Raw genomic sequence first — 14,005 nt, forward strand, 5'->3', positions numbered from 1 at the left:
TGCTTACTATAATTAGTTCTCAGCATTAGGCAGCACACTTTTTTATAGGCTGGAAGGATGATTTGAGAACCTCCACTGTGAGTTCATCATAGGAGCAGCAAGCTTACTATTTCTCAGGTACGGAGTGATGGGAGTGTCTAAAGAGAGTGGCTAACATCTCTCTACAGCAACCCATGAAGTCATAGCAACTGCTGTCCATTCTGTGTAAGTAGTCAGAATGCATTCCCCCCCCCCCATCAAGGATGAACACTTGCAAAGAATCAATCAACAGTGCAATAATTGGACACCATCATTAGATTATTGCTGGCAATGAGAAATCACTGATCAGTTGGGCAAACCTAGCATTTATACCTCATTTTGCCAAGGTCAGCCTACCTACTCTCTAATGGTTGAGGAGTTGCCTTCTAATCTCACACAGCTATGTTAAGGATTTCAGCCAAACCTAACTACTACAGGGTTGTAGTGAGAATAAAATGGAGAGGGGGATGCCATCTTGAGCTCCTTGGAGGCAAGGCAGGTGGGATATAAATGCAATAAACAAAAAATAAAACACATGGATGAATACATATTAGTCACCTCAGTGTGAGATATTTAAATTTAGCTTAAGATGAAGCTTATGGCTAGCTGTACTTGCACGTGAGAAAAGATCATTGGAAACACCATCTGTTCACTGTTCTGCTCAGTCATTCTTCCAAACATATTAAATAGTAAAATCTTAGATGGACCACATGGCTAGGGCAATCTGAATTCTGAAGCACTGGCTTCCTGACACCGATCACAACATGACAGTCATGTGATAAAAGAATCTGTGCCACAGACTACTTACTCCCATGACCTTCCCACGTTGCTCAACATCTTCCCACATAGAATGAACTATATAGCGACACATGTATTTTCCTGTTCGTCCTTCCTGCTTCATTCGTACTAAACACATCCTAGAGGATAGCAAAGGAAACACATTAGAAATCTTGACTTTAAGAGTATGAGAAGTACAAAGGGGAGACAAAGAAGGAGATGCAACTGGTGCATGATCCAGGAATATAGAGCAGGAGTGTGTCTGATAACAACATAAGCACCATCCTGTAGACTGTAAGCTCCGTGGGACCATGGACATGCCCGTTTTTACTATAAAACTTTTGTCAAATGTTCCCTGTATTAACAACAACAGGATCCAAAAGTGGCAGAGACCAAGCACTGAAAGCTCTCACTGATGGAACAACAACCAAATGTTTTTTCAAAGTAACACTTAGCCCAACGCTTGAAAAGATGCTGTATATTTGGATGTTTAGTGCTGTCACAGAGCAGTGTTGCAGCACCCTGAATGAGGTCATGGAATCTGGAGAGTTTATTTTTTAAAAAACAGTACCTCATTTACAACAACTGCCACTTGAGGTTAAATGACACAGGTTCTTAGATTTTCTAACTACATCAACACAGCTGCAAAACTTTTTATTGTTTTACCATAAGGTCATGTTTTGTAATATATTCAATTATTCAACAACCAAACCATATTTTGAGTATAGGGAAGTTTTGCTTTAGAGATGTATTAATATCTGGGATTTTAAAAAAGACTATCCATGTTATTTTAAAAAGATAATTATCTTAGAAATATGAACAGACCAAGTTTATTCTATGCTATGGGCGTATGTCTGTGGATAATATAACAGGGCCTCAATAGAGGATATTTATTTATTTATTTATTTATTGAACTTTTATACTGCCCTATACCCGGAGGTCTCAGGGTAGTTCACAGACCTACAGGCAGATATCAACAGGAAAAAGCAACCTTTCAGGTGGCACTTCCTCTCCTTACCTGCTGCAATCCTAATAATTATCATGCTTCAGTTGAAGCTATTTGCATATTTTAAAAACCTGCTAATTAAATGCAAATATCCATTTAATGACTTGCTTGGTCCTCAGATATCTTTGGTTTCCAATACCTCAGCCTGGAGCAAGTTGGTGTGCAAGCTTGTAGGATGTGTGTCCAAAATCCATGGCTTGTACTTGCCTACTGAAGATGACTTCTGAGTACTATCCATCTCCTGGGATAGCCATCCTCAGTTTTGTTTTGGGGTTTTTATTTTAGTCACCATTAAGGAGCTAGAGATCTCTAATAAAAACATCACAGTTTCCCACTCTCCTGTTCAGCATTTTAGAAAGAGGTAAACAAAGGAGGCTTGCACAATGAAATTGATGAGCACAGGGCTGCCTCAACTTGGCATCTTCAGCCTTAGGGCAAAGTGCAATCTGAGTTGTGAATGCAGGCAACACAAAATAGCTTGAATGATTAAAGTATTATTGAGATGTAATTAGTTGCAAGGGTACCAGAAATATTTGGAATACATTCAACACTTACTTTTGAAAATACAAGTACAGCAATTAGCATAGCTGCTTTTGGCTGCTGTGATGGCCATCTACAGAGCTAAAGGTAACAGTAAAGGGACCCCTGACTGTTAGGTCTAGTTGCGGACGATTCTGGGGTTGCAGCTCTCATCTCGCTTTACTGGCCAAGGGAGCCGGCGTCTAGCTTCCGGGTCATGTGGCCAGCATGACTAAGCCGCTTCTGGCGAACCAGAGCAGCACACGGAAACGCCGTTTACCTTCCCGCCGGAGCGGTACCTATTTATCTACGTGCACTCTGAAATGCTTTCAAACTGCTAGGTAGGCAGGAGCTGGGACCGAACAACGGGAGCTCACCCCGTAGCGGGGATTCGAACACTGACCTTCTGATCGGCAAGCTCTAGGCTCTGTGGTTTAGACCACAGCGCCACCTGTGTCCCTTCATCTACAGAGCTAGTTACTAGCAATTCTGTGAGTCTAACAGCAGCAATTAAGAATGAACATTCAGAGGATAAGATTATTATTTTTATTATTATTTACTTATTAGTCAATTTTATTTACAAAATGTAACCCAAAGCAACTTGCAAAATTGGTTTCTGGCCACAAGATTCAGTTTCAACTTAAATTTGGTGCAGGGTCCAAGGCACTTGCCCCTGCTCCAGGGTGGATAAATAAAGACTGTCGCACTGTGTTGCAGTACAGGCAACTCACTCCAGGGCTTTTTGTGTTGCACTCAAAATGAAATTTCTATAACTTTTATTTGGGGTGTGGGTGTGTGGAATTTAAGGAAATGGTATATCCTTATTAGGGAGTGAATTGTGACAAATTTCAGAAGGATACAAGCTGTGGTTTTACTGCAAGAGCGCCGTTGCAGTTTGGCTGAGAAGGGAGATAAAAAAGGAATCACTTAAATCGCTTAAAAGTTAGTATGAGTTTTTATTTGTTTTAGTCTATTGTGATTTTTACTTTATGTTTTAAATTATGGCTGTAAATTTTTAGTGATAATTTCATTGTTTTATCATTTTTGTAAACTGCTTTGATTTTTTTTTCTACAAGTGTTATATAAATTGCCTGAAACAAACAAACAAACAAATAGGTACCAGGGGTGGGGTGGGGAAACAATCTTTTATTTTCACAGCACACTTCTGAACTCCCTGCCTATTCACACCAGGCAGGTACCATTGCTGTATTCTTGTCAGCGCCTTATTTAATAATAATAATAATAATTTATTATTTATACCCTGCCCATCTGGCTGGGTTTCCCCAGCCACTCTGGGGGCCTTCCAACAAAATATTAAAATACAGTAGTGGCTAGCACACAGTCTGTGTGTAAATAGTGAGTTTTATTCCAAATAGTCAAAACAAAGGCAAGTAACCACAAGAAAGACTGCAACTTCCTGCTCAAGACCACTAGTTAATCAGATGATGACTCATCTAGCTCTCTAGCGTGAGTCCACCTCCTTTTATTCCTACGCTCGAACAACGCCCTCTGCCTCTCTCTCTGTAATTGCCATTTCCTCTTATCCTGTAACCCTCCCCTCCTACGTTCCTGTAACTTTAAAGAACTAGGACCAGACTCGGACAAACTCTCTTCTGAGGTTTGAGTTATTTCTGCCATTTGCTCACCCCTCCCAGCCAGTTCCTTTATCAAAGCAAGCCTCCCTTCCAGTTCCGGGCTATCAGCCAAGTCCGACAGCTGAGCCTCATTAGTTATCGGCTCTAACCTAACATCATCCCCCCCTCTAGGGGCCTCCTCTCCTTCCTCCCGCCTCCGCACTTCCTTACTTGGGGCGTTATGAGATACCTCCCACCATTCTCCCTCTTCACTTCCCCAATAACTGCAACCCGGTTGCGACTCTTCTACTTCTTCCTCCTCTTCAAACCCACCATTCACTTCAGCTTCCCAGTCTGCCTGTTCTGCCTGCTCCTCTACCCAACCCCGGGGTTTGGGTTTATTAGGGTACCTATGGTGAAACTCTCTCTGCAGCCTAGATGCATGTATATCACTCGCATTCACCCATGAGTTCTCCTCTGGTCCGTACCCTTTCCAAGCCACCAAATACTGTACCCCCCTGCCCCTTCTACGAGAGTCCAATAGCTGAACCACTTCATATTCCGGTTCACCCTCCACCCAGATGGGCAAAGGTGGTGGCTCCTTCCTCTTCTGATACCGGTGTCTTGGCGTTACTGGCGATAAGAGTGACCGATGGAACACCGGATACATCTTCATTGAAGTCGGTAAACGTAACTTATATGAAACAGGATTTATTTGTTCCAACACTTCGAATGGCCCTACCCGTTGCGGCAGTAACTTCTTACAACGTCCCTTGCTCGGCCAATCTTTAGTGGATAGCCAAACTTGGTCCCCTACCCTTATCTCCTTGCCCACTTGCCGGTGTTTATCAGCTTCTGCCTTATACAGAGCCTTCGCTTTTTCTAGCTGTTCTCGCAGAATACTGTGCAACGCTTCCATTTCTTCTGCGAACTGTTCAGCTGCAGGCACTGCCAGTCCATCTCCCTGACCTGGAAACACCCGTGGATGTCGCCCATGGCAGGCAAAAAATGGCGTCTGCTGTGTAGAAGCGTGCACAGCATTATTATAAGCAAACTCAGCCAACGCTAGTTTCCCAACCCAGTCATCCTGTTGATAATTCACGTAACAACGTAGGTACTGTTGCAACGTCGCGTTCGTCCGTTCGGCCTCTCCATTTGTCTGAGGATGCCGAGCCGATGAGAGGCACACCTCCACCTTCAGCAATTGCATCAGTCTCCTCCAAAACTGGGAGGTAAACTGCGTTCCCCTATCAGACACAATCTTCTGCGGCAATCCATGCAATTTGAACACATGTTCTATGAAGAGTTGCGCGGTCTCCTGTGCCGACGGTAATTTCTTGCAAGGAACAAAGTGTGCCATCTTGGAGAACAGATCTACTACCACCCAAACCACTGTCTGTTTCTGCGACTCGGGCAAATCAGTGATAAAGTCCATAGCAATGCCTTCCCACGGTGCTTGTGGTGTGGGCAGTGGTTGAAGTAGCCCGGCTGGTGTTTCGCGAGGTCTTTTGGACCGTTGGCACACTTCACATGCCCGGACATACTCCTTGACCTCCTCCTGCATCCGTGGCCACCAAAAATCCCTTGATACCAGACGTTCTGTCTTCCACTGCCCAAAATGTCCTGCTGTTGGACTGTCATGGCATTGTCTCAGCACCCTCGCACGAAGCTCTCCCTCTGGCACATAGAGAGCTTCCCCCTTGTACAGCAGCCCTCCTCTCTCAGTAAACTCCTTCCCTTGGACTTCCCCCTTACGTATTGCCTTCCTCTTCTCTTGAGCGAACCCATCCTTCTGCGTTTGTTGGAGAAAGTCTGACCGTTCTAATGCCGTCATCGTTGCTAGCTGCAGTTGTTCGGGGCTCAGGATCAATCTCCGTTCTAACCCGGTCTCTATTTCGGAATACTCCGGTTTTCGGGACAATGCGTCCGCCCGCTGGTTCTGAGCACTAGACACATACTTAATCCGGAAATTGAACCTGGCAAAGAATTGCGCCCACCTAATCTGTCGTTGGTTCAATTGACGAGCCGTCTGCCAGTACTCTAGGTTTTTATGATCAGTGCGTACCTCCACCTGATGCTGCGCCCCTTCCAAGAAATGCCGCCAAGTTTGTAGAGCATCCTTTATTGCCAACAACTCTCTCTCCCATATAGTATAATTTTGTTCTGACGAGTTTAATTTCCTTGAGTGAAAGGCACATGGTCTCAGTTCCCCTTTGTCATCTTCCTGGAGAAGCACCGCCCCAATGGCTTTGTCCGAAGCATCGGTTTCCACGACCATCGGCTTGTACGGGTCTGGATGAGCCAAGTATCTTTCCTCCACAAACAAGTTCTTAAGTCTCTCAAACGCCCTTTGGGCTTCCTCAGTCCATTTAAACGCCTTTTTGCCTTTCAAACAATCTGTTATCGGTGCTGTAAGGCTTGAGTACATTGGTATAAACTTCCGATAGTAATTGGCAAACCCCAAGAATCTTTGTACATCTTTTCGAGTCTTGGGTCTTTGCCATGACACTACTGCCTGAACCTTTGCTGGATCCATGTGCACCCCCTCTGGGGTGATTCTATAGCCTAACCTTTGGGTCTCTTTTCCCCCAACCCGAGGCCTCCAGAACGGGCTGGGTCATCTCGTTTCCCGACTGCTCCACTATGCCCTCTCCAGGTGTTGTTACATTTGTGCCAGACAGCGCACCTCGGTTTCTTCCTACAGTACACTGACGAGCCATGTGATTGGGGGAGCCGCAGATAAGGCACAACCGATCTCTCCACCTTCTCTCTCTCTCAGCGTGTGTAATACTAGGTGTTGTACCCCTTCTGATAGAACTACGTTGCATGGGTGCTTCTTCCTCCACCCTTCGTGAATCCGGCAGCTCTAAGGGCACAAATGTCCTGCGGCTCTCTGACCTTCCTTGGCCCCTACGCAACCTGTCCAGCGATTGGAACCTCAGGTCTAGTTGCAAGGCGACTTGTGCCACCTCTTCCAAGGTCTTCAACCCAGGATTTTTTGCCAACTCCACCCGAATCTCTTCACTGAGTCCCGCCTTAAACAATCCAACCAAGGCCTTTCCTTCCCAGCCTAGTTGTCTAGCAAGTCTCACAAAAGAGGACCAGAACTGTGCTACAGTTCCCTTTCCTTGCTTAAGGCTCAAGAACTCCTGTTCCCACTCTGCTTCTTGTGCAGGATTCCTGAACATGCTATCCAGAAGCTTCAAGAAGGCTGATAAGTTGGTGAGCACTCGGTCATTAGACATTAGGTAAGGGGCAATACACTGCCGCGCCTTCCCTTCTAAAAGCCCCACCACCAGGGCCACTCTGGCATCATCATCTCTGTATTCTTCTCCCTTAAGCCTTAAATAATACAAGCAGGAAGCCCGAAATGAATCATACTCTGCACCGCTCCCACTAAAACGTGGGGGAAGGGGAACAAAATTCTTTGCCACTTGCCTGCCAGATAAGTCAGAGAGTTGTCTTGCTTGTTCTGAGGTCACTCCTTCCAGCCGTGCTAATCTTGCCTTCAACTCTTGGTTCTCTGCCCAGAGAGCTTCAGTATTATCTTCTAACTTCATCTCCATTGCTGTTGCGCCGACTGATAAATCCCCAGCCGGTTGCTGCTTCCCCTTTTCTTCCATTCTTGCTTAAATCCACATGCTTCCCCTTCAGCAGCAAGTTAGATGAGTCATGCTGTGAGCAACAGCAATGGCTCTAACCTAACAGTTATACATTAAAAGCTTCCCTAAACAGGGCTGCCTTCAGATGTCTTCTAAAAGTCTGGTAGTTGTTTTTTTCTTTGACATCTGGTGGGAGGGCGTTCCACAGCGCGGGTGCCACTACCGAGAAGGCCCTCTGCCTGGTTCCCTGTAACTTGGCTTCTCACAGTGAGGGAACCGCCATAAGGCCCTCAGCACTGGACCTCAGTGTCTGGGCAGAATGATTACGGTATTAACACATTTTTGTTCAGGCAAGTCTTTCCAGACATGCATGTGATGAATGCATATGATTTAAGCTGTTTCATCTTAACTGTTGATTTTAATTATACAGTGGAACCTCAGTTTTCGAACATAATCTGTTCTGGAAGACCGTTCGACTTCCGAAACATTCAAAAACTGAGGATCAATGGGTGTTCGGCAAAATCCATTGAAAAAAATGAAGAAACTCACCTCGGAAGCTGTTCAACCTCTGAGGCATGTTCGAAAACGGAAGCAATTACTTTCGGGTTTTTGGCATTTGGGTTCCGAATTCTTCAGCTTCTGAGACTCTCGAAAACTGAGGTTTCCACTGTATTTGAATTCTTTAAATACTTTGTCTTTTTTAAATTAAAATGTTAAAGCTTGTTCCTTGTAAACCGCTTAGAGAGTCTATTTCCAATCAAGTGGAATACTGTATAAGTTTGTTAAATAATTAAAAATAATTAAATAAACAAGATAGATATATGCTTCTGCGCTTTTGCTCATATACGGCAAACTTTTCTGCAACATTTTTAGACATCTGAATCACTGAGGCACCACGGGACCTCACTTTACTTCAGGTACCTAGTTCAGATCCCCAGTTCACCTTGGGACATAACCAAAATCCCCCCAAAGGACCCTATATTAGCTCAGGATTCACGTGTCTCTGTGTCACATCCCCAACCCAGTGATTAATGTGCTCTAATAAGGGGCTTTCTTAAATGCACTCATGAGATGCATACACACTTTAATCTTTCAGGTGTCTCATTTTCTAAATGCCTGTTGTAAGCTAACATCGCACACCACTGGAATAAAGTTCATAATATCATTTGGAACCCTGAAGTAATTGAGAAAGCTTGGAAAAAGAGAGATGAAAAAAAGTAAACATGCTATCTGGGTCATGTGATTACACTTTGTTCGGTGACACCTTCTGAGTGTCTATATTGGTAGACTCAAATCTAGTGCTATTAACTTTCAGAGAGGCAAGCAATTGGAAAAATAATTTCCTTCCCTCTGCATCATTGCTATATCACTTTGACCTTTTCAAACACATAACTTTAGATGAAAACTATATTTTGCCTAATTATTTTTATTGGCCAGTTATTTAACAAATGAAGGAAAAACTCACTTTCTGAGGTGTTAAATATTCTACATGCAACCAACCTGGCATTCACTTAATCTGTAGGTACATTTTAGAGGTGCAACTGTAAATGTCAATGGTATAATTTGTTAAAGGCTTCTGACAACCAGAAAGTAAAATCACCACAGGTTCTCACAATTCAAACCACTTTTACGTAAATGTGAGATTTTCCTATAACAGCTAAATAAGAGACCTTTCCATTCAAGGTGAATGAAACCTTTATATATTTATTTATTTTAAAGTTATTCCTAGCCATATCCTTCCCACTACTAGACTTTAGAAATAACTACAAATATGAGGCTTCTTTGACCTTTGTTTTTTTTAAAATTGCCCACAAGTCCAACATTTTTGTCACTAGCAGTGACAGACTTCTGTAGTTGGTATAGATTTTGCAGAATTCAGTAAATACAGCTTTTGGAGGGCAGACAATATACCTTTAAATTTTTGCTTACCAGACATGAAGCTGTGCTACTAAAAACCATGAGTTCAACGTGTCAGGCATCTGAAATTCTTAAGAAGATATATAATTATTTTTAAAATCCATTACTTTAATCTTTTTTAAAAAAGTAAATGAATTTACACAAACATATTTTTAATGTTTGATGTTTTATTATGTTTTTATATATATTGGAAGCTGCCCAGAGTGGCAGGGGAAACCCAGCCAGATGGGCAGGGTAATAATAATAATAATAATAATAATAATAATAATAATTAATAATATCATTGAGATTTCTTATTTGCCCTTCATCAGTAAGGCCCCAGGGCAGGTTACAACAACATAAAATACAATATTAAAAACAGTGTAACAAAATCAAATGTTTTCCTATGCAAAGTTTAAAATGAATGATAATTTGCTATGCAGTTAATACTACAAGGAAGATAAATTGCCCACCAACAAAACCTCCTGGAATGGAGCTTCTCTGGAATGAGCTTCAGCTTATTGTTCCTTATCAGGTTTTAGACTGACCTATGACACTGATTCACTGTTGGTGGGCAATTCATAGAACAGGGAGATGTCCAAACTGTTCTGGATTGGGCTGGATACAGTGGGGGCTCATGGGGCTCCCACAGCATGCAGCACCTTAGAATCATAGAATCATAGAGTTGGAAGAGACCACAAGGGCCATCCAGTCCAACCCCCTGCCAAGCAGGAAACACTCATCAAAGCATTCTTGACATATGGCTGTCAAGCCTCTGCTTAAAGACCTCCAAAGAAGGAGACTCCACCACACTCCTTGGTAGCAAATTCCACTGCCGAACAGCTCTTACTGTCAGGAAGTTCTTCCTAATGTTTAGGTGGAATCTTCTTTCTTGAAGTTTGAATCCATTGCTCCGTGTCCGCTTCTCTGGAGCAGCAGAAAACAATCTTTCTCCCTCCTCCATATGACATCCTTTAATATATTTGAACATGGCTATCATATCACCCCTTAACCTTCTCTTCTCCAGGCTAAACATACCCAGCTCCCTAAGCCGTTCCTCATAAGGCATCGTTTCCAGGCCTTTGACCATTTTGGTTGCCCTCTTCTGGACACGTTCCAGCTTGTCAGTATCCTTCTTGAACTGTGGTGCCCAGAACTGGACACAGTACTCCAGGTGAGGTCTGACCAGAGCAGAATACAGTGGTACTATTACTTCCCTAGATCTAGATGCTATACTCCTATTGATGCAGCCCAGAATTGCATTGGCTTTTTTAGCTGCTGCATCACACTGCTGACTCATGTCAAGTCTGTGGTCTACCAAGACTCCTAGGTCCTTTTTACATGTACTGCTCTCAAGCCAGGTGTCACCCATCCTGTATTTGTGCCTTTCATTTTTTTTGCCCAAGTGTAGTGCCTTACATTTCTCCTTGTTAAAATTCATCTTGTTTGCTTTGGCCCAGTTGTCTAATCTGTTAAGGTCATTTTGAAGTGTGATCCTGTCCTCTGTCCTTCAAATGGTTAAGCCTGGTACTCCAGCTGCAGCCATGGGCAGCTGCCCCCCCTTAAGTAAATAAACAGAAATGCTTAACTAGCTCACTGATTGTATTGCAGGTATTTTGGTTCCCCCCCCCCCAGCATAAAGCCTGCCTCCTCCTTAAAATAAATCCTGGCTATGCTCATGGCTACAGCCTTTCATAAAAAAACCAAAACCAAAACAACAACAACCGGGCAACAGCTATCCACACCCTGGTAACTTCTCATCTATATTATCTATATTGCATCTATATTGCAATGTGCTGTAGTGCTTTTTAAGACATTTTGGAAACTTTTGTTACTGGACAATAGAAGAACTAGGCTACTACCGGCAACTGGGATCACTTCTTAAATAACTGTAGTGTATTTCTAGGAACAGTTCAAGGGCCTGGGGGCCACATTTTATGGCTTAGGACTCAAGATACTTGACCACACAAGCCTGCCCAAATTTTACATTATATGAAGGCCCTTCTCTAAGTTCCTGTCTCCTGAAATTAGGTGATTACCAGGCAGAGGCAGTTTTATCACCCCTTATGTGGAATGCCCCCTTGAAGGACTTTTGCCTGGTACCAAGTCTCATGTCTTTTCCAGCATATTTGCCCAGGCTTTTCAGCATGTTACCAAAGCTATTTTAAACCAATGGTTCTGCTAGACTTAATACTCTCCTGTGCTTCTATTGCTTCATGTACATTTTAAGTTTAATTTTATTTGCTATTTTATTGTCAGAGTCACCTTTGGTTTTTCTTAAACTGGAGGATCATAGAATCACAGAATTGTGGAGCTGAGAGGGACCTCAAGGGAGTCATAGCTAAATGCAGAAATCACAGCTAAGCATATAAACATTCTAAATAAACAACAAATGCTGTATTTTGAGTGAGCAAGGTGTTAACATAAGAATGTAATACCAAGATCATGAACTGTCATCATTAATATACTTGCCTTAAAATGTGTCCTGCGACCTCTCACCTCTGCAGAGGAGGAAGACAATCCCCACTGTATCCCTATGGCTCTGGGGGATTTTCTCAGCTGTGACTAGTGGTGGTTCTGTCAAAGAATGCTCCCTTTTCAGCCTCAGACGATTGGTCTATATAGCTGAAAATTGTCTGCATGCTGACTGACAGCAGATCTTCAGGGTTTCAGACAGGAAACAGGCTACCTGAAGATGGCAGGGACTAAAACTGGGGTGCATGTACTCTAACACTGAACTATGGCCCCCTCCCTTCAAACTGTAGCTGACCTCTGGAATGGAGAAATGATTGGCACTCTCAAAATTATCACTTCCAAATATCCACTCTTATGAGTGAGAACCAGATTGGCTCTCTAGTTTCTGGGAGCTTCGATTAATTAAAAAACTGCAGGGATGAGAGTGGCAGCAAGCAAAGACTTATGATGAACCCAACTGGTGTTGTCCACCTCTGCTTTTGATCCTTGCTCTTCATGGCTTAAGATGGGGCGGAGAAGCTGACCTAGTAGATTTCCTAAACAGCCTATACCAAGGATACTTAAAGGATCAATTCCTTCTACCAATCTTGCCGATCCATCCAGATCACTGGGAGAGGTCTTCCTACATCTCCCAACTCCATTTGAGCATGATTAGTGGGAACATGTGGGGAAACTCTGTTACAGCACCCTTTCTAGAACTCCGTATCTTCAGAGAGTCATATGGCACCTTCTCTGGTGACACATCACCACTTTCTGAATTTTTTTATTCATTAGGCAAGCTTTCTGTCTGCAACTTGGTTAATTTTACATATTTACTTCTTTAGTTTTTGTGGTTTTATTGATTCTGTTATAAACTGGAACAGTGAGGAAAAGCCTTTCTTAATGGATTAATGATTTCTGGTTGTCCACTCAATTGCTCATTATACACTGATCTATTAGTTGAAAACCACTATCTTGTTTAACAGCCAAGTCATTATTATTGCAGGACCATATTAATGATAGTTCTCTTCCAAACATGGGCTTCACATTCCATTCTGTGCTTGAATAATTAAAGGATCATAGGATGGTTGAAAAACAAGTTGAGCATACAGGAGTGGCAACAGGGCAGGAAACTCAGTGCCTAGGTTACCTGCAGTGACAGTGAAGACAAGTGTTTTCATATTGGTGAGATTTGGTTTTTTTTTATAAAAAAAAATAGGCTGGATATGAATGACCGCTTTCTTTTCCTTTTAAATATGCAATATGTTGGCTGTATAGCAGGCTTTGTTTCATAAGAACTGTTCCTTATAACAGGCAGAAATAAGTGTAGGCATACACACTTATAAGGAAATAAGCAAGATTTGAGCATTAAAACCACGTTGCAGGCTGTCCTACTTCCTCCATAACCTAAGGGTGGGGGTATAATAGAAGTGAATAAGAGATGAGAGATGGAAAACCTACTGTTAAAGAATTCCTCATAGTCTGTTTTCTCTACACAGCATGTGTACATTCGCAGGGCTGCTATTTTGATTTTCTGGAGAGGAAAAACGATTGCTTTTAGTACTCACAACATGCATTATGTGACAATTTTCATTAATCACACCAAATACACTTCTTCTGCTATCAAAACTATACAATTGTTTAAGGATTGTAATAAAATAGTCTGGCTATCTTAAAACATTTGCATAAATAATTGTGGAGATGGCCTTCAGTCTTCTGAGATACTTATATTATTGTGTTATGTTTGTTGCTATTTAACTCTCCCATACTGAAAACAAACCAAAATACTAAGTTAACTTTTGGGTTATCATATCGATGGCTCCAAATGCTCAAACTGTCTAGTCAGCAGTGCACCATTTTTATCAACGTCTGTCAAGGTTTTTTGCATGCATTTCAGCTCTTCATACATTTAGCCCATCTAAATTCCTGTTAATGACAATCATGAGCAATACTGTTTTCTAATGTGTCTGCTGTTTCATTCAATTATATGGAGATCTGATGAGTAAGTTCATAAATGAAAAAATATCTTCATACTGTACTCACTCCTAAGACTAGCCCTTCCAAGGTCTCGTTTCATGTATACCATTTATACATTGACACATTAGTGAATATTCCAGCCAATTTTTTTCTACTCCTCCAATAAGATTTGACACAGTTCC

The 14,005-nt window shown here is 42.4% G+C and overlaps 2 protein-coding genes across 3 annotated transcripts in view; one reads left to right on the forward strand and one right to left on the reverse strand.

Moving 5' to 3' along the window:
* Positions 1-14,005, forward strand: part of CEP250 (centrosomal protein 250) — a 136,926-nt gene that overhangs the window by 31,097 nt on the left and 91,824 nt on the right. The window lies entirely within an intron of this gene.
* Positions 1-14,005, reverse strand: part of LOC118088491 (ubiquinol-cytochrome-c reductase complex assembly factor 1) — a 48,844-nt gene that overhangs the window by 19,656 nt on the left and 15,183 nt on the right. For both annotated transcript variants that reach the window (XM_035122198.2, XM_035122200.2), the window contains 3 exons: positions 13,308-13,380; positions 9,426-9,483; positions 827-935 (listed from right to left, as the gene is read on the reverse strand). In XM_035122198.2, the coding sequence (XP_034978089.1) occupies positions 827-935; positions 9,426-9,483; positions 13,308-13,380 (240 nt within the window). The remainder of the gene's footprint in view (positions 1-826; positions 936-9,425; positions 9,484-13,307; positions 13,381-14,005) is intronic.

This window comes from Zootoca vivipara, chromosome 7 (genome assembly GCF_963506605.1).
Source record: "Zootoca vivipara chromosome 7, rZooViv1.1, whole genome shotgun sequence".
NCBI classification, from domain to species: domain Eukaryota; kingdom Metazoa; phylum Chordata; class Lepidosauria; order Squamata; family Lacertidae; genus Zootoca; species Zootoca vivipara.